The sequence below is a fragment of the Numida meleagris genome, chromosome 3, assembly GCF_002078875.1.
Source record: "Numida meleagris isolate 19003 breed g44 Domestic line chromosome 3, NumMel1.0, whole genome shotgun sequence".
NCBI lineage: Eukaryota > Metazoa > Chordata > Aves > Galliformes > Numididae > Numida > Numida meleagris.
Window position 1 is genome coordinate 63,874,602 of NC_034411.1, and position 22,028 is coordinate 63,896,629.

Below are 22,028 nucleotides of genomic sequence, written 5' to 3' on the forward strand. Positions count from 1 at the left end.
CTCCCACCCAATGCATGAGTTGAGTGCATTTTTCTCCATCTCTGGTCTACTGCTTCTCCTCCCTCTCACAAGTCCCACCTTGCAGAAACCTAGCCCTCCTTTTGGTATTGTCAAAGTCTGCTGTGAAAATCCCAGGAAAGGACACTTTAAGCATCAGGAGATGCACCTAAATAAGGTCAAGGCCTTTTTGTTTACAAAAGTAGATGAGAGTAAACAACATTTCAGTGCTAAGGGTAGTTATTGGCTACTCAAAGCAGAGTATTATTGGTCTTATTTTTATGTATTCCAAGCACACACCGAACACAGTACAACCTATGGAAAATATGAGTGCTTTCTAGACAATCATGGAGCACAGTTTGTACATTTGTTTTTCTCTAAAAATGCCTGCCAATCCAGAAGATGCTATTTGGAATGCTAATACTGATAAATGAAATATTAAAAATTGATCAAATGATAACTTTGAATTAGATTCTCTTGGAAGATTTGGTGTTCTAAAATATGGAAAACATGAACTGCCTCAGTAATTGTGTCCTTAAGTATTTTTGTGTCACATCATAGGGTGGTAACAAGAATCTGCAAATCTGAATAGTTAAAGGCTGGCAGACTGGATATGCTAAGCTATCTAAATAGTGAGCTGTGCTTTGGAAGAGAATGAGTACCATGGCCATCTTTGAAACTAAAATAATTTATTTTAATTTCCTCACTACAAGCTTTAGGAACTAATGTCCCTTATGCTGATTTGGTCATAAACTATATTGTATTACTGCTTTAATACCTGGAAAGTTAATATATTTAAATCTTCTTAGTTTTTGATGGTGAATCTGTGAAGCACTACAGGATCAGAAGACTGGATGGAGAAGGCTTTTTCTTAAGTAGACTGAAAACTTTCAAAACTCTGAATGAGTTTGTTGACCACTACAGTAAGAACAGTGATGGCCTCTGTGTGATGCTTGGAAAGCCATGTCCGAAGGTAAGAGTGAATATGTGTACACATATTTTCATAAGCTAAGTCATCAGTATCATTTAGAAAGTGCTAGTGCCATACCTGCTTCTATAATTGGAATGGTGATGATCTGCTTATTTTCAGAAAGTTTAGATAGCAATACACTTTCATTCTTGAAGCTGAAGTGCTAATACTATGCAATTTTGAACAAATCTTCTTGTGGTTAGAGGAGATAACATGCCAAATCACTATTTCTTAATATCATTTTTAATAGATGAAATTTTGAGATTCATAACTCCAGCTGTCTAGAAGTAATTACTGAGGCAAAACCACAAGGTTCAGGCATGTAATACATGATAGTTCAAAAAGTTTCCTAGGGGATGATTTCTAATTTTTTACTCTCAATGTAAGGGTATTTTCTTTAGAATACTCCTTATTTCTGGCAAAAAACACCAACTTTATTTTATGTTCTCAACTTACTTCACATGTGCTGTATGGAAATACTCATATCAGTTTCAACTTAACATGACAATGTGAAAAAATGATATATTCTGCTGAAAAAAAAAAGGAAATCTAAATGTGTTCTTTATTTTCTTTTTCCAGGTACAAATTCCTACTACTTTTGATCTATCATATAAAACTGTTGATCAGTGGGAGATTGACAGAAAATCTCTGAAATTCTTGAAAAAGTTAGGATCTGGTCAGTTTGGTGAGGTATGGGAAGGACTGTGGAATAATACCACCCCAGTGGCAATCAAAACATTAAAACCAGGTATGTTAGTTTCTTTTAAATGTTAATAATATATAATGTTGCCAAATCTGCTTCTTTACTTTTTCACTGCTACAAAAAATAGATCCTATCCCTATGTGTAGCCTTTTTAAAATCATTGCACTTAAACAAATAGGCTAATAAATCTCAATGTCCAGGTCTTGTTTGGTATTTGGATGTCAGGGGGAAGTTCTTTACTGAGAGAGTGGTGAGGTGCTGGAACAGGCTGCCCAGAGAGGCTGTGGATGCCCCATCCCTGGAGGTGTTCAAGACCAGGTTGGATGGGGCCCTGGGCCGCCTCATCTAGTACCAGATCTGGAGGTTGGTGACCCTGCCTGTGGCAGGGGGGTTGGAACTTGATGATCCTTGGGGTTCCTTCCAACCCAAGCCATTCTATGATTCTGTGATTTGGAATGACAACTTAATATAGTTTTCTGTTTCTGTGGGAGCTAGAACAATTCTTACATTACTTAACAATTCTTATATTACACAAAAAAGTAACCCAGCCAAGACTATATACCTTTGTTGTTATACTACCATATTGCTGGTATAGAATTAAGTGACTAGGTATGATCTATAGGTGCAGTAATCAATTTACTTCTGGTTTGCCATCACTAGGTGCTATATTATAAAGCTTCCTTTGGTGGTATGGAATATCCACTGTGTATAGCTCTTCATATTTAAGAAGTACTTCAGTATTAATAATGATTGAATACATTTTCTCAGGTTATGACAAACAACATTAATATCCAATATTAGAATATAATATAACCTTGTAATTGGGATAGCTTTTAACACTTTCTCTTCATTATTTTTCATTACCTTAAAGTAATCTATGCATTTTAAATTGACAACTTAAAACATCTGCCAGCAGATGGCAAGAATCCCATAGAGAAGAAAGGTTGAGTGAGTGGCATTTACATTTTTAAAAAGATAACATTAAAATTTGTTGTCATAAACTGAAAAAGCTCATGTTGGGCATTAATGATCCTGTTTCAGGAAGCAAAATAGATTGAGACCTTTGGTTCAGAAGAGCCACTAGATATTCTTGAGCCCTACTTGACTTCAGTGATTTCCTGAAAAGGGAAGAATCTAGAAGTGCATTTTAGGACTATCTTATATTATACTAATGTTGATTATTTTTGGACTTGCAGATTGAAAGCACGTAAGAACCTTTTATTTTCTCATAAAGTAGAAAAAATATTCAGATTAAAGTCCTTCTATAATTAGTGTAAAAAACAGCATACTTTCTCTGTGAGCTGATACATCTTCCTACTGATTTAGTAAACACAGAAACTGTCTTGAAATCTCTGCCCATTTTCCTGTCCTAAGACATTCCCAGTGCTAAGCCATTTTGTGGCAGGGATCCATCTGAAGGAAGAAGTCTGAACCCAGACTGTTTCTCCTTGAATCTGACCTGAGTCTTTCATCCCACTGTACAAGCAGAATTTTTCAAGTAGCTCAGATGTTTTAGATGTCTCAGTTTTTTAAGACCATTTTCATTGGGCTTTTTCTATGTGTTAACCATTTTTTATTCCTAGGTATGATGCCAAAAGAGAGAACAAGTCCAGCTGTGTAAAGACAGGGAATTGCTTCACAGTTCTTACATGCTAGCCATTCATTTAACAGTCCAGTATAATTCTTGCTTTCCTTCTCCTTAAGGCAAACAAGTTTGTTCATGTTAGTTTACTTTCTTTTAAAGATTTAATGAAACATTTGGACAAGTTTGTTTTATTGCAAAAGACTGAAGGGTTCTTTCTGAAGCATGAAATCTTGTAAATAATATTTAAGGAAGGAAATTAACAAAACTGGAATGGAGAACAAGACTAATCTTAAGTTCTTGTGACTTTAAGTTTTCTTTCAGAGATTTTCTTCCCTCTTCAAGAAAATATGAGGCAATCAGCGCTCTAGGAAAAGATTTGTTTCTCATCAAAAAAAAAAAATAAGATTTTGCACAAACTGCAGTTCATACATTTCTACTTAGTTTCTCTATGAGGAAAGTGCAGCTGACATTTATCTGGTATTGCATATGCGAAAAGCAAAGCTAAACTAATCATCTTCTCTTAGTAACTCATTTCAAAACTCTACTTCATCTTCTCCTTCTGTGTAATGGAAACAGTGCATATATTCAGTTCTCTGTGAAACAAACTCCCGTTTTAAAAATGGACTCAACCAGAACTGACAAGACTACCCAGAAATGCATGAAACTTGAATGGGACTCTAATACCAAGTTACAGCTGCAATTTGATTACTTTTTTCTCTTTTTGCTTTTTTATAGTAATAAGTTGAAGGACTGCTATTAATACTCCACCTGAAGGAGAAGAATTAGAGAAATCAAACTTTATAACTAAAGCAGAGTTTAATGTGTTTAAAGCCAAACTGAACTTTGGAGATCCATTCTTTATTAATCAATTCACTACCCTTTCTACGATAAAGGATAGAGAGAACAAGTTATTTCTAGAAAAAAATGTTCTCTAGAACTCTAACTCAACAAAGGTTACAAGATAATAAAAATGATAGATTTGTTAGCTAAAAAATAAGATTTTACACTAGAATAAGCATATTCTCTACCTACTTGTTTACTCGCAGTCTAGTACATTACAAATGAAGAAGCCCCTTCAATAGTGATACTCTTTGTACTATGATAGTTTAGCTGGGTAAAATGATTTGATTAATCAATATATTTTCCATCTTCATTTTTTTCACTCTAGTCTGCCTCCTGTTAAGGCCAACAGCAGCAGTCTCATTGATTTCACCGTGGGTTACACTGAACTAGGGCAGACACAAGTCCTACCTAGAGAGGTAGGAGAGGTTTGGATAGCTGAAGGGATGTATTAAAAAGGCTTCTATCTTCATGAGGCTGCAAAAGGAACAGATGCAAATATTTTGTAAAACTCCATAAGAAGTAGTCACTGATTCCCTCATTGTTTTTGGCAATATTAGTTACACTCTTAGTATTACTTCACTAAACATCCAGAGAAGAATGGCAAAGAAAGAGGAGACACCAGTAAGGTAGCCTACAAGCCAGGATGTAGCAGCACTTATTTGTGGAATAATCTTAAATAGACAATGACTTGATGCTCCCCTTTCTTTGATCTGTGCAGTTTTCCATATAGTGGTCTCTATCATCGCCAAACTAGAACCTAGTTTTGATTAAAAAAAAAACCAACTGTCAGTGAAGTAGGAAGTTATTTACTTTTTTTTTTTTTTTTTTAAAGAGGTTTCTGCTGAGGAGTGTTGAACACACGGTTCAGAGTATCTCTCCAGGTACATCAAATAAACACACACTAACTTTTGGTTCTTAAGAAGGACCTCGGTGTTTACCAAGGTGTTTCTCATTCAAAAAAGGATTTATCTAACTCATATTTTCTTCATATAGTGATCAACCTACTCTCAAATTGGTGTCTTATGAAAAGACACATTAACTAGCTGCTTTTTGATTAAGTGGTTTCTACCTACAGTAATTTGCTGTTCACACTATGTTTGCCAATTACCAGTGAAAATGGCTACCTCTTTAGAAGCACGTAACTCAACTTCAAACTAAGAAAAAAAACAGTTGCTTGAAACTTCATTTGGCTTTTATATTTTATACATTTCATTTACACAAACATTCTCAAAGAAATGTACTGTTCTTGTTGCTATTATGACAGGCTTAGTTTCTTGTTCCTTTTTGTAGCTGGCACTCAAACAATTCATTAACCGTGCTACAGAGCTATTGGTCACTATTTAAAGATATTAGCTATGGAAAATGAAGGTTACATGCAGTCTTTAAAATATGCAGGAAATACTTATTGATCTTCTCACTTGTCATTATAATTACTATTATTATTAAGAATATTAATGAACAAGGTAAAAAGGATTTACTGTTATTCAGCTAGCAGAATACTTCCCTTTTGATCACTTTATTGGATAGGATTTACCATATATGAAAAACACGTTACTTGGTTTGAATTTGTAGGAAGAAGTTTATAGTATGATTAAACTGAGAGATAACTTGTAGGCAAAATTTGACATTAGAAACAAATCAGACTATTATTTTTTTTAATGATGTAAAGAATCTCTTACAATGACTCATCAAGGGCAAGTGATTTCATAAACCTCAAGTTAGCCATACTTCATTCTTTTTCAGATAAACACATCGAATTTTAGTTCTGATGCTACGTCACTACTCAGGTTTATACATACACCTTTAGAGGTAGAATACCTCACATTATTGTCAGAAATGGAAACAACTACACTGTATGCTTCACTTGGAAAAATAAGCAGGAATATATTTATTGACATAATATAGATATAACATAGTGATTTAAGAGCAACCTAACAAAATTCAAGATGGCTGGATACACTTGATTATTCACTGCATAGACTGTAGAGTTAAACACACACATGGGAGGTCCTCCCACCAAGCTACAAGGTTTGGAATGGACCTCTTGCTTTCTAAACTCCATGAACAACAGCAATAAGAACCTTAGATGCAGCTAGATCTTCTTCTAGGCCCAGACTTGATCAACAGTAATTTTTAAGGAATTATCTGTGCATAATCTAACATAATCTAATCAAAGCTAATAAAGCCTAAAACAAACTATTAGTCACTTACTCAGGAACCATATCATCAAGGCATCTTGATATCAAGACATAAAGGATCTCTACACAGCTATAACCTTGCAGTGCATTACTACTCAAAAGAAAGCTTGTTGTACAGTCTGCTGCCACACTCACTTTTTATGGGGTAAGAGATTGACTCATAGTCACAGGTTGCTTTTTAGGTGAGAGCTCAGTGGGTTCTTAGCTGTTGAATCAGGTGTCTGCTATCACATTGTTCAGCTTTCCTTCACTTAAGACAGATTTGTGGTTTTTTCAGAACTGTTGCTTATTGTCTTCCTGTGCTAGACGAGGCTGAAGGAGGAAACTGAGGGAAGAAGAGAGGTATGGTAGGAGAAGCAAGCTGTCACAACCACATAGCTTCTCTTTTGGCTTTAGGTTGATTTCCATGACAAAATCAAATAGTTTGAAAAGAGCAAGCACATGGATCACAGCATTGAAGAAGTGTCAAAGCGAGCCCAAGCCCTGTAAAAAGAACTCTACCTGGTTGTTGTTTTTTTGTTGTTGTTGTTGTTGTTTGTTTTTAGCGACTGGAGATCTAGGACCTGTGGTAAGTTCAAATAAAGATTGTGCTGCTCTTAATAGAAAAAAAGCACAAAGGGTAGCATTACAGACATTTTTTTTCTCCTGACTCTCATCATCTCTTCTTTATAGAGAACATCCATCAGTAATCTACTGTTCATCCAGTTTCCCATTTTCCTCTGATAGTGACAAAAAGAAATAGGTATAGCCTGCACCAGTTAAAGAGATGTATTATTGGCTGCCATCCTCTTATTGATGACATGGAAATCCATTGCCTTTCACCACCCTCTTCTAATGACATTCCATAAAATATTGTCAAATTGGAGCCTGTGAGATTGCCTGGCGAAGTGTGAGAACACCAGCAAAGAGAAGCACTTATCCCTTGCAACAGTCTTTGCTCTCACAGGTTGCAGTGTCAAGTGGCTTTTTTTTCCACACCGTCTGTCGGCAGCATTTTTCAGTTATTTCTGTTGCATTGATGCAAGGATGTGAAACCACACATCACTGTTATGTTTTGGGAAGTAGTCTGGAGAACTGCTCAGGTGGCAGCATTCAAGGTAGGTACTGGGTGAAGTGACCCAGGCTGATTTACCAGTTCATTCTGTAGAACAGATTTTCTGGTGGAGTTTTATTGCTGAGCCATTTAGCATCCTCACAACATTTCACTCCATTTAAACATCATGTTTGAAACAGAGCAAAGCTCCCAAATGAACCTTGTCAGTTACCTAATGTTAATGTTAAAGAAAATAAAGATTCTTACTCTTTCATGCCTGGTTTGTTAAACGACTCAGTCTGCTTACACTAGGAGAAAAATCCTGTTTTTAAACATGACATAGAACTGACTAAGCTTGGATAGTTGTTGGGTTTTTTCAGATCCTTTCCTGTAGTCTCTTCTTATTGAGTATATTTTGATTTAGTAAGAAGAAAACATTTGAGTGGTGGGATTATTTCACATTTGTTTTTACAAGTATGATGAAGAAAGTATTATTTACCATCTTCCTCAAACCTCAGAGAGTATCTAACCACTACTGGATAATCCATAATTTTTTTCTTCATTTATGCATATCTTTTCCTAATCAATCCCCCACTCAGGATGTATGAAATCTAAGTCTAGCTTTGCCACTTCTGTTCATTCCCTGTGCCATTTCTTTATTGTTTCTTTGACTTAGTTTATAAATTGATCCACTGCATATGTGAATAAAACTAGAGGTAGAATGACCTTGAGTAATACTTAAAAATTTGGGATCATTAGCAATTAAGATAACTAGGCATTAAAGGTAGTATAAAATTAGTTTTACGTATTCACAAAGAAAATACACATATTTATTTATGTATTTGTATCTTGTGTAAACACTATAAGTAGTTATTTGCATTTATGTATATAAATTGCATGGATCTGTTCCTTATGTAATAAAGTGTTTTCAATGCATTCATTGTTTGGTTGCTGTAGCTGATAAAAATAGTGCAGCAGATTCTTACTGCAGCGCTATTTTTCTGTCAGAAATTCTGTGTTCATTACTATTTCCTCAGTTTCTGGGCATTTTGTTTACTAGTTGTAACATAATTATTTGTTTAAATGGTATCATTTAACGTTCTACCCTCACCTTTTTCTGCCTGGGGGAGGCCTGTGGGAGGTTAATTGTGGCCTTTCTATTCCTGGGGGCCAGAACACGTTTGTTCTCTGTCCATGTGCAACTGGCATATTTCACTCATTAACTGTTTATTTCAGCTGTGCTGTCTGTTTTCTCTGGGAACTGAGACGACTTGAGATGCTAATGTACTTTGAGAGACAGAAAACAATCCTCGTTATTCCCTTAAGACTGCCAGGCTGGTAGGAATGTCTTTATAGCCTTAGCTTATGTTCTGTTATATGTTGTTGTTTCAGGTTCAATGGATCCAAAGGACTTTCTGAGGGAAGCACAAATAATGAAGAACTTGAGGCATCCAAAGCTTATACAACTTTATGCTGTTTGCACTTTGGAGGACCCAATATATATTGTTACGGAGCTGATGAAATATGGAAGTCTTATAGAATACCTTCAGAGTAAGCATATGACTATAAACTCAGGGCATATGACTGTAAACTCAGTTACAGGACGAGGGGGAATGGCCTCAAGTTGTGCCAGGGGAGATTTAGGCTGGACATTAGGAAATACTACTTTTCTGAAGGAGTGGTCAGGTGCTGGAATGGGCTGCCCAGGGAGGTGGTTGAGTCACTGTCCCTGGAGGTGTTCAAGAAATATTTAGATATAGTGTTGAGAGACATGGTTTAGTGGGGTTATTGGTGGTAGGTGGATGGTTGGACTGGATGATCTTGTAGGTCTTTTCCAACCTAGCTAATTCTATGATTCTATGATTCTAAACTCATTTCAAGGGGAGTCACAGCTTTCTGTTTGGTAAAAACACTAATATGAAAGGTAGGAGCACAGCACTTGATTTAATATGAAAAACTGCATTATTTGTTGTATTTGGGTATGAGAAAAGAGGAAGAGTTTCATGAATCTTTGACAGCCAAAGTATTTGAGAAGTAGGAGAGAATGATTCAAAGTTTGATTCTTACCATATAAGACATTTTTTCACCAGTTCTACAAGTAATTGGGAACATGCATCAGCAGAATAAAAAGATAAGCATGACAAAAGAGAGGTAATCATACTTGCCACGAAATGAAGGCATTTCCACAAAGTGTACTTAACATCTCTGAAATCTATTATCAAGTAGGGATAGTCTTTCCTTGTGAGTTTGTCCCTTACTTATGTTATCCAGTCTTTTATCAAGAGCACTTCACTGTGCTCTTCTAAAGGCAAATAATAACTAAAAATGAAGTTCTACAGCCTGGAACAGACTAACATATTGATTGCTCTGTAAATTCACCCACGCTACTGAGAATTGTCTAATTCCAGTGCTGTTCCTCATTTTAATTTACCAGATGACTGAATGTTAAATGTCTCTAAGGCTGTGATGATGTCTTGAAGACAGATCTTCAAGATCTTGATACATTTCTTTGTCTCTAGCCCATAGGGCAAAGACCTAGGAACTACTGTAGATAGTATTTAAGGTGACACACTCCTTCCTCCATCCTCTCTGTGGAACAGTTTCTTAAGTAAGGCTCAGTCCAGGGACAATTATAGCTAAAGAAATCTCTAGTAGAGGGACAGCCTCATTAGGAATTAAGCAGAGAGGGGCTGCAAGGAACTTGGCCCAGATTATCTAGTGGTTTGTGTACAGTAGTAAATACTAATACAAATATGATACAAATTTCTGTTTGTATCATATTTGGTGCCTTTATGTGCAGATTGCTGCCTATCTGACTGAAAGAGCCTGGCACATCAGAAAGTGATTGCTGTACATGAAAACATTTATTGCATGGGTGAAATAACTCTGAGAAAGCCAGGATAAATCACAGCTAACACAGGTGAAAATTGTCATGTAAGAGACACGGAGCACAATATGTCTAGGATACAGCCTATGTGTAAATTAGTTGCTTGCATATGAATAGCAGATGCCCTTGCTGTAGGCAGTGAAAGTATACAGCTTGATTTGTGCACTAATTCCTGCAATCTTGCACCAGAGACTATTGAAAATCAGTTGGTCTCCAGGCAGCTGTTAAGATAACTGTAAAAATGGCCAGTAGAAACCTGGTGGTGTTTCTCCTTTTCTGATGGCCTATGCAAAGGAGATAAAACAGAACTAAGAAGCAGGGGCAGAAATTCAAGTATGTTACTACGAACTGGTCAGAGAACTCATTGCCATCAGTGAGGGTAAGAGGAAAGCACATCTGAAGCTTGAGTAAAGCTCTGTGTCTGGAAGTGATCCACATTGGTTGGAGGTCAGTGCATAGCTCGTGGTAAGCATTCTTGAGACTCAGCCACTTCAAGAACCAGGAAAACATTTCCAAAAGGCTGTGTTTCCATGTGCTCCATGGGTAAAAATGGCAAAGTCAAAGAGAGGGATAGTCTGGAGATAATTTTTTGTTAAATTTCAGATGCTAGGTATGTTTTTCCAGTTTTAAAATACTTTGCTATTACATCCATGGTGGCTATTACATCCATGGTGGCTATCACATTCCACACTAGTAAATAGAGCTTAATAATGATAAGCATGTGAATTCCCTGAACACCCTGTGAATGTACATTGCAATATTTTTTGATGAACACTGCAATGCAAGATTACTGAGCCACCACCAATATGAAAAAAATGCAACTGAAAACTTTTCATTATTGAATGTGAATGAAATTATCATAAATATATGAACGTGTTTATCAATTCTGATAGACTCGGGGCTTTTTCTGGTAGGGACACGGTCTTGAAAATTGGTGAATTATTGCCAATGAAAAACTCTCAGCTGGGTGAATAGTTGTGCATTTATATATTTGCCAAGATTCTGACAATGAGAATGTTTACCTGTCTTTACTAAATGAGGTATTAAGATTGATTGCTTAGAATGTGGTGCAGATTCTGAGCTGCCTTTGATATTTTCTCTTGTAAAATTTTCATATACAAGGGATAGTTGTGTCAAAAATATTAGTAGGAAAGGACATAGAAATGCTACATGTTCTTTGTAGGATAAGGAGTAAGCCGTGGAAGGCTTTATAAATTCACAAGTAGTGCCTGGTTTTGGATGTGGAAGTTATACTAACTTCAAGGTTTTTTTGTTATTGTAGTTTTTCCTCCTTTAAAACACTTTTAAAAAAACTAAAGCATGTGCATACTGAGATGAATGCAGCTGTAGACTCTTCCAGCCTGCTCTGAATCTCACAGATGGAAGCTGGCTCTAGTCTGGAAGCTTTTGTAGCAATACTCCTATAGTGAGGGCAATGGGGTACCTGTGGCCTCTTTTACTCCATCGGCACACATGCTAAAGGCTACTGCAGGCAGCCACCTGGTCTGGGATCCCAAAGAGGACCCAATAGAAGGAGAAGTCTTTCAGCAGGAATTCCACATATAAAGGCGGATCTTGTCTCTGTCTTTTAACATGGTGCACCTGTATGTCCCAGAGGGAAAAAAACACAGAGGATTTAGCAGCTCTGGCTCCTGTTCTGCACTGAAGCAGCTTATTAAACATGATAAGTTGTTCTTTCTGCCATGACATTCCTATGCTCTGTGTTTTGAAGCAAATTTGTGTCAGGCTAGCCTGGAACATCTGCAGAGCAAGGACGAACCTGTGCTCAAATCTGCCTGTGTCTTAGTCTGCTTTCACCAGGAGGTAGTTTGCAGTCTGAGGTGATGAAGGAACATTGTGAAAGAGAATGGAGACAGGGTTTTAAAATCAACTCGCATAAGCTAGTTTCCAAAACCCAGGTACCCATGCAGGTACTGGTACATCTTTAGTTATTTTCTGATTAAATACATTACTGGACTTATCTTTATCCAGTGAGAAAATGAATATTGATGTCTGTCAGTCATCAGAACTGAAAAACTTCAGAGTGCTATATTATTCTGTGTCCTGATGATATATTTTCTTGATGGTTAAGCCATAGATTTTTACTGAGCCTGATTTTTCTCTCTCTCTTTTCTAAAGGTCGAGGCAGCTATTAAACATACGTGTGAGAGGAAAAGAATTTCTCAGTCAACAGTAAAAGTAAATAATCTCAGTAGTAGATTATAATGACGATGAGTTTAGACTCAAAAAGGAAGGAGGACAATGCACACAGGGAACAAATTAAATCATTTAAAATTCAGTCCATTTACTTATTTTTCTCAGAACATTCAGGTGAGCAGGAAATTCAAGACCTGGAGATCATGAAATAAATTAGTAAACAATGGTATTTCACACTCTTCATAAGGAGTGATTGCAAGGTTAGGTCAGATAAAATGCCAGAACTGAAGGAAGATATGCAAAACAATACCAAGACACTTTTACTATGAATCACTTCAAAATATCAGCTACAAATGTTTTATTTCTTTAACACTGAGGCAGTAAGGAAAAGTTACCATCCTCAGTGAAAAATGAGAACTGCCAAGATATGTAGCAGCAAACACTTAGTTTTTTTGTTGTTATTGTTCAGATTCTGAAATGGAAAGTTGAAGCTGTTTTGAGTATTGCTGCAGAAGTAGGCACTCATGTTTCAATGCTGCAGACTTTGGGTTTGAGTGTCAGCGATGCCTGAATAAAACACTGATTTGGCTCACCTAGATTACCTTGGGGTGCAAATTATTTGTTATGATGAGTTCACCTGTTCTCAAAATGCCACAAAGTCCCTGGACTTGAACTTTAAAGTGTTTCACTCCAGTGACATCTTTTTGTTCCCTAACTATTTATGGCTGCCATTTCTCCTGTCCCAAAGACTCTCTCTTTGTTTGTGGAAACAAGTGGTTCTGCTCAAAGTTCTTTTGCTAATTTGTTTGAACAGCCAATCTTTGATTGCAAATCTCTATTTCTGGGACTTGCTGATTTTACAGTGGTAGAATGGCACACACATTGCTTCAGAAAGTTCTACCAGAGAAACAGGCAGCTTGAAAGCAGCTCAAAGAGTCCTAGTGTTGAGTAGCAGCAACAGTGATAACAGCATGAAGCAGTTAAGTGGACTGGAAAGTGAAAATTTGAGTTACACTTGACAGCAGATGGTATATTTGCCAGTAAAAGTCATTGGAGAACATTCAGAAGGGCTATTTTTGTGCTTTTCACTCTTTAGTCAGCTTTGACTACACCTAGTGTGTACTGACATTAACTCATACTTGCGTTTTGGGATGGGTTGGGCACTTTTCAGAAAGACAAACATATGCATTGCTATCAGCAGATATATGTCTTTTTCTGTGTCACCAGCTCATTACAGGCCTAGAACAACTGTTATATTTAGTATCTACTCTTTCAGGCAAGATAGGACATTCCTTGTCACTATCACAAAACTAGCTGTATGACTTAAAATAGTGCCATTCACTAGTATCTATGATGATGTTTTTGCACTACATGGTTGTCTTGATTTGTGTTGGCTATTTGAATCTGTAAATTGTTATTTATATCTGAATACCACAAATATTATCTTTGTCTATCTCTTTTAAAACAGAAGATGCAGGCTCCCAAATCTCCCTGACACATCAAATAGACATGGCTGCTCAGGTGGCTTCTGGCATGGCTTATCTTGAATCTCAGAACTACATCCATCGAGATTTGGCAGCCAGGAATGTTCTTGTTGGTGAACACAGTGTTTACAAAGTGGCAGATTTTGGGCTTGCAAGAGTTTTTAAGGTGGGTCATGAGAGGGTAAATTGACTCCGCTTATCCTCTGGAGGAAAGTTAGAAGGGGTCAATTAAGTACAGTAGCTTCTAAATTACTGGATTGAGGCAAAAAGCATGTCCAGAGAGAAAAGGATTCCTAATGTGTTCCCTTGTATCCTCTACTTGCATTATTCCATGCAAGGTTAGAAGCTAGCCTCTGCCTTTCTGTCCATCTGAAGACGGCAGCCTGGTATCTGCCTCCCAGACACCAAGGAAGGAACTTGGCAGGCAATATCTTTTGCTGCACAGCCTTTATACACAACACTAGTGTCTGGCACATGAAGAGAGATTGTAGGAATTATACTCCTGAGCCTGTAAAGGAAGACATATAAAAATACATTCACAGCTATTTTCTCTGTTTTTAGTTCTCCACTGCCTTCATGATGCTTGGGAGTGCAGGTAGCAATCATAAATGGATCTTATTCCTCTGCTAACTGTGAAGTTCATAAAGTGTCACAGACGTTTAAATCTGATGCAGTTTCAAGCTCTTTTCCATAATGCTCTTTTTTTCTTTTCTCTTTACCCTTTGAGGATGTGGAATACTGTAATGCATCAGTAATGCTGATGAGGAACATCTTGGGAAAGAGCTGTGGTTTAGAAATGAGATATTCTACTTCTGAAAAGGATTTGAGTTGGAAAGACTTGATTTGCCATATTTTATGGATTTCAATATGTAGCCCATAATTTCTGAAGTCTTATTGCTTTTATTGATTTATGCTCCTCCAGTGAGAAGCACAAACAGATAAAAAAGCCCTCTGCTTCTAATTTGCTTTTTTTTTTCCCCATTCAAGCAGCAGAAATTTAATTTCATATTTATTACATTCTGAACTGTAAAATAGTTTCTTGACAATAGCATCAGGGGAAAGTACTTTTTGCTTAATTTGTTTTTTTTCTAATTGTGCATAAAATCAAATTGCACATTTTTTAACATGAAAAATATATGTTTTTAAAGGAAAAGTGCTCACTATAGGTAATATTTTACACTGGTTGACATTTCTTGTTAGAATTGAACTTCACTAAAATACTCTGACATAGAATCACCTTGGCAGACTTAAGAACATTCTGTCTCTTATGTCAAAATGCCAAGTGTATCAGTACGTAGACACAAGACACAACAACCATTTGTTCAATGCTTTAGGTTATTGGAGCTGAAAAAGACACTCTATATCAAAAAAACAAAACCCAACCCCCAAAATTAGGGTATACATTTGCCTGAATTTGTATGTGAAAAACTTGTCAGAGACTTGAATGTGGCTGATTTACATTCAACTGCATTTAAAATTAAGAAGATGAGAAATGTTCACAAAGTTTAGATGTCCATGCTATAAAACTTTATGCGCATGATTCTACTACCAAGTAAAATTAACTCAAATTTACAAGCAAATAGTTTTCCTTTTTCTATATGTATTTCTTCTTAATTTTGCATGAATTAATTGCAGCCATTTTAATCTGACGCTAATTTGAATCACTCAGAGTTTGTTCTTTGGTCCTGAAACCTGCTTAAGTGATTGTTATCAAAGATAATGACCCTTCAACACTGCAATAAATCAAAGAACAAAGGTTCCAAAATTCATTAGCTCTTGCTCTTCCCTTCTCTCTTTACTGATGACAGACACAGAGACATTTGGTCTCTAGTGTCAGCAAGATCCGTACACTGCCACTTCTGACAGACTTCTGAAATCTTGCATGCCAGATCCAGAAGTCACAGTAGCAGGTTATAATTAATCACAAACCATTCCAGTGATGCATATTGCCTGAAATGATAAATGCTTTAGAAAGACCTTCAATGAACAATAGCATTTCTAAACTGTAAAGCCTGATTCAGTGAAAGACTTCTGTAAGTGCATGCTTTAATACCATGAAAGGCAAACATTTGATAAGTTTAAACATAAGCTTAGCTTGGTCAGGTGCTTAAGTGCTTTGCTCCTAAACCAGGCTTCTTTGTTTTACCCATGACAGGTAGAAAATGAAAACATATATGAAGCTAGGCCTGAAACAAAACTCCCAGTGAAGTGGACAGCCCCTGAGGCAATTCGCTATAACAAATTCAGTGTTAAGTCAGATGTGTGGTCGTTTGGAATACTTGTCTTTGAAATAATCACTTATGGGAAGATGCCATATGCTGGTAAGTATTTTTTACCTACAGAATGATTTCTAGTTGCTTTCTTGCTTTAAGGATGACATAAAAAACTTTAATGCTTGTACTACAAGCAGGTTGAAGGGTTTGAACCTTTCTGTAAATACAGAAAGGTGGCTGTTCAGACGAGACCCATTCAGTGGGCCAGACCTGGCTGCTCCAGGCTCCCTGGAAGCTTTCCAAGGGCTGTAATTAGCAGCCATTCAAGCTTCCTCTCAATTGAGTCAACCTGTGTTTCACAGACACAGAAGACAATTGCTTATTTTCACCCAGCACCACATAAAAAATGCTGCAATGTAGAAAAGGGGAAGGCTTTTTGCCCCCATCTACCTGTATCCTTGCTTTTTTTCTTGTTCTGTGAACACCACATGAAAAAATAGATTATCGTGAGTGAAATACTGCATAGGTACTTCAGGAAGAAGCCATTAAAAAATGAATGAGGGTGATTTGAATGATCCCTTCCCTCATATTTGACTATTGCAGTGGAAAGTTTTTGTAAAGAAATGAATCACAAGAACTAGGAATAAAATTTCACCAAATGCAAAAGTAGATTTAATGGTGTGAGAGCAGCCACTATACCTAGCACTCTGAGGAATGCTCAAGGAGCACTGGCTCCAGTAACACTAGATATTAGTGAAATGACTGACTGTGATGTGTTTTGTGCTGGTGAGGAGAACACAAAGGCAAGACTGAAGCAAAAAAAAAAATGTTATGCTGCATCCTGACAGGCCTGTGAGCTGATGCATTCACCATAAACTACATTTCATAGGGTCCCATAGTGGTATTTACTGTAAAGAGAAAAGTTGATTCTGCTTTTTGATTCCCACCCTCACCTCCTGTGAAGGCATGTCGGAAAAAGTAAACCCCACAAAACCAAAGCCTCAAATCCTCAGCTCATTCTCATATAAATTGCATATGCACACATATATGTAAACAAATTATTCAAGTATAAATGATATATAACACCTTGATTCTCAGCATTGTCTGAAAATATGCTTAGCAAAGCACACACAGTATGCCTTGGTAAAGGCATAGTTTGCCTTTAACTTCACAGTAGAAATAGCTATTTGCTTTCTTGGAATTACTTTCAGGAGTTTGTCCTTGGTAATCAGTTAAGAGGTAAGGTTATGCTGAACCATGGTGGCAATAGGTAAATGTACAGAGGAAATATAATTCAGAGATCTAAGAAAAAGAAGTGCAGATTACACAACTGAGGATTTAGTTTAAAGAGTAGAAAATTGAAAAGGAATGGGACAATAGCCTTAATACAAAAAAGGTATAGCAAAGATAAGGGAATTGCTGCTTCTCCACGACCCATGGTGACAGAACAGGATGCCATGGGGTAACTGCACTGCAGAAAAATTAGGACTGATGTTATCAAAAACATTCAAATGGGAGGAAAATTCAAAAGCAGGACAGATTTCCTTGGGAGGTTTTGGAGCTGCTGAAAGCAGAGGGATTTAGCTTTAGCTCAAATTAAATAGGTGTCAAAATAATTCAGGCAAAAGGTGGTAGTAGAGCAGAAGCCTCCCACCCAGACAAACCCACTTGAGATGCCTCAGATGGCTATTGGCAGTTAGAAATGAAGGGCCTGGAATGTGGTGGATGTACTTTTTAACTGTAGTTTGGGCACTTCCAGTGGGTTTTGTGTCATTTTACTATTGCACAGGGCCTGCCTGCTCCCAACTCTGCCCTTAGAGGTCCTGCAGGTGCAGAGTGCGACGTGTTGTCTTGTCTCAATGGGAGACACAGGTAATCTGATTAATTCCTTTTGCCTTGAAATGTCAACAGGTATGCCAGGACACCAGGTGATCCAGATGCTGGACAAGGGATACAGACTCCCTCAGCCTGAGACCTGTCCGAAGCCACTCTATGAACTGATGCTGAAGTGCTGGAGTACAGAGCCCAGCGAGAGGCCCACATTTGAGGCCTTGTACTGCCAGCTGGAGGACTACTTTGACAATGACACCTATACAGGCACCCATGCCACCATCAAGTGAACCCCAAGGCAGGGACTGAGGAGGAAATGTAAGTGAATGTGACTGAAGAGAAATCAGTTTAACCCCAGATAGGGAGCTGGATGTGAAGATAAGGAGGGCTGGTACATTTTCAAGCCTGTGCTGGCACATGAAGACACTTCATGATTTTACTGGTGGCAAATGTTTTGCAAGACATCAGGAAGCAGGAAGGGTGGGGGGTTTCTAAAATATAAACTACCTTCTATTTATTTTTTAAATAACAGCTCACAAGAATGAATAAATGAAATGAGTCTTATTCAATAAAACCATAGCATTTTATAATTTCCTTATTGGAATAATTACATATTTACCTTTTCTTAGATTTTTGATCTCTACTAGTTTGTCCTTATGGAGAAGTTTGATTACTCTGCACAGCAGGATCTGTGCTTTGAAAGTTCTCTCATAGTAAAAAATATAAAAATTCCCTGACTGTGATGATGGTGGTATCTAGATTAGCTGCCTTGCTTAGACTTGAAGTACTCATGATTTTGCTGTAACAGAAAATAAAAGAGATGTTCATGTGAGGAGAAAGGAATTCTTTTCATATTTGGATGTGAATAGTGATTTTCACTTGTTTGTATACCGTTCTTCTTTTACAACAATAAACACAATTATTAGCTGAAGCTGTTTGTTTTAAATGTTAGTATTTGAGTTACTATCATCTATCGAAGTGTAAGGGCTTGTTTTTTAGTTCTAAAGACCGGGAATGTTGGATAAAAAAATATTCAAAGATGAAATCATGACTGCCTTAGCATTTTAGAGTGATCCTTTGCCTACATCAGCAATCCTCTCCGACAGGACAAGGACCACGGCAGATTTAGGTATTTTGCAGAAGAACTAGCATTCCATGCTTCCATCTTCTCCAGATGTAAGTTTAATGCAGGAGATTTAAATAATTGATGATCTATTTTATTATGTTCCATGGGGAAATAGGACCCAGATGTTTCTGCTAGCAATCTTTACAGCTATGGATTTCAGAAGTTTTTTTTTCCAGATTTTCTAATTAACTTCAATATCAGTTTTGCTAAAATTTAATATCACTATGACATTTTTATGTTCTCAGTTGTGAGGCTTAGAGAACCAAGTTTCAATTATTTACTTATGATTCATCAGTTAATTATTTAACAACATAATCCAGGAATTAAGAACTGTACACTGTTAACATACTTTAGGCTTAGTACAAGTGTGTTACCGTTTTTCCTCTAATATCAAGAAAGAGTAGAAATAAAAGACTCATTACTTTAAAGTGATATGTCTTTTATTACCTCTTTTCTTTATCATCTCTTTTCTTCACTTTATACTTCAGATCCATTCATCTCAGTGCCTTGCTTTCAATTTTTAATTTCCTTTTCTTCTCCTCTACTTTTGCAAGACAGAACTCACAGAACTCCTTATTTTTTTTCTTTCCACACACATCTCTCATGTTCTTTCTATTCAGAACACCTTTCCTTATTTGTGTTTTCCTCTGTCTTTCTTACACTTGTAGATTTTCTAGTGTTGTCTGTTCACCTCCATTTTTGTTCATAGTGTTTCTCCTAGTATCTCTCTATATACTAATTACATTTGTTAAGAATTCAGCAGTAATTAATTAGCTGTCCCAACATCCATATGATTTTGGAAAGTCATCACCAATCTGAAAGAAGTTGAATAGCTTTGCCAAATCCATCCTGATAAGAGTTGGCGTGGCATTATCTGAGAGAGACACAGACAGAGAAAGACTTGTGCAGTAATAACATCCCTTTCTTTTCTAGATTTATGTTAACTACTGGCTCCTGGCCCAAGCAAGATATTATTTATGATATCAAATATCCATCAATCTCTGTTTCTCTCTTCGAGCCCATTACAATATGAAGTTAGCAAATCCCACAGGGAATTTTTATATAGTAAGAATAGGAACACAGTTATTCAGAAAGACCTCTGCATCAAACTTGCAATCTTAATGTTCAAGCTCTATTTTTTTCGAACTGGGAACATTAAGAATATTGCAAATAAAAGTTAAGTTTGCCCAATTAAAACAAAAAAAAGCTGATAAAAGGAATATAAGCCTTAAAAAGGCCAGAAGAGTGCATTTCAGAGGGGTCTATGTCTTTTTGTTGTTGTTGGTTTTTTTCAAAGATTACTTGACAAAAAAAATGATCTATAGCAGCAATAGGGAAACAGTAAAGTTTTCAGAATTTCAAATTTTACCAACTTGTCAGGATGCTCTGTGCTGGTTCCTGTCCTCAGGTGGAAATAAAAAGGATCTCGTAGCAATGTTAGCTGAAAATAGGAGGTAGATTCACTTTCGTGCATCTCATTATAGACATCACATCAAATAAATTCGTTTTCAGCATTGAAGCAATATTTGGCCTCTCCCATTTGACGTACAGTAGGTGAAGGAGTGCAGTCAGCCTTTGTTTTCCAAGACTAAACACCATTTATACCTCAATGGTGTGGCCAGTGACCAGCCAAGTCTTTTTTCCTAGCAGAAGAGGAAATCAGGGAAAGGCAGGAAGACATGCAAGTGATGAGGTCAGAATGTTCATTTTTCTCCACCAAGTTGCCTTGAGAGAGTGTGGTGCCTGGTAGAGCCACTTTGCGGCCCTTGACAAGTAAGGTGACAAAAAACTTATAATCACAGATGCTACTATGAGAACTACTGATCTGCCATCCTGGCTTCAATCTGTGTGTTTGCATTCACTTCCTTATTCTGCCTGACCCTAAAGCCAGCCCTTGTTGCACCAGTGAAATGCTGCCACACTAATTTGAGGTTTAATTTTTCATGTGCTTCTTTTCCTTGAGCTGACAGGGAACAAGGGAGAGAAAAATCATCAGTGCAGTGGAATCAGCAAAGCACTGGAAATAAAGAGTAATGTGGAAAATTAAAAATTTTTTCCTCAGCTCTTTGTCCATGTATTTGCAGTCAGATGGATCCATTACCAGGAAAGACTGGAGGAAGAAGATGGCAAAAGGTGATGAACCTTCACAGAGTTCAATTTGCTTACGGGCAATGTAACAAGCAAAACTAGACTTTTCCAAGTCCAATCCATTTTACAAAAATTTTATTTATATGACAGATAACAATTATAGTCAGAAGTCTTTTCTATGACTTGCTTTAAATTAAACATCCAGGTTATCATTTCCAGTTATAGTGCACAGTACGATAGGCTTAACTTATTCCATTTTGAAGCCTTTTATTTTCAAGGTTCTGCCAGAGCCATCTATTGCTATTGTTTTTACCTGATGGATCATGGAGGAAAAGTAATGGATTCAGTTATGAGAAACAGTAATAGATTTTTTTGAGCTGACATAAATTCCTATGTTTAGATAGCGTAAAAGGATCAAGAAGAGATAAGTTGAATTTTCTACAATAGACCAGTTCTTGAGAAATTCACTTCACATAAATTGTACTGAGACATCTTTATGTAATGTTTTATTTATGCAATACAGTTATTCTTTGAGAACTAAATCATTTTATGTGGTCTCTCAATAGATAACTTAAAAATTTCCAACCAGAAAGGAAGAATATATATCTTTTCTTAATACTCATTTTTTCAAGAAGTTATGGAGCATTACAATTGCATTTTGATCTCTAACTATTAGGGACTTTCTGGTTTTTAATTCTGACTCCTATTAGAGAACATTTTCTTGCCTTATTTGTATTCTGGAGCATACACAGACATACAAAACACATGATAGGGCAATAGGAAGCCTTCCATCACTTGTATCTCATGTTTGCCCCCTGAAATGTTTGACTACAAGCAGCAATTTTCTTTGTGTGGATTTGTAACTTATACTATGGAAGGAACTGGACCATCAGAGTTCAACATTTCACTGTGGT

At 36.8% G+C, this 22,028-nt stretch overlaps 1 protein-coding gene across 1 annotated transcript in view; it reads left to right on the forward strand.

Moving 5' to 3' along the window:
- FRK (fyn related Src family tyrosine kinase) overlaps nucleotides 1–18,831 on the forward strand; it is a 46,535-nt gene extending 27,704 nt beyond the window's left edge. The window contains exons 3-8 of the mRNA XM_021392842.1: nucleotides 807–970; nucleotides 1,547–1,715; nucleotides 8,722–8,880; nucleotides 13,842–14,023; nucleotides 16,013–16,178; nucleotides 17,982–18,831. Coding sequence (XP_021248517.1) covers nucleotides 807–970; nucleotides 1,547–1,715; nucleotides 8,722–8,880; nucleotides 13,842–14,023; nucleotides 16,013–16,178; nucleotides 17,982–18,190 — 1,049 coding nt within the window. The 3' untranslated portion in view covers nucleotides 18,191–18,831. The remainder of the gene's footprint in view (nucleotides 1–806; nucleotides 971–1,546; nucleotides 1,716–8,721; nucleotides 8,881–13,841; nucleotides 14,024–16,012; nucleotides 16,179–17,981) is intronic.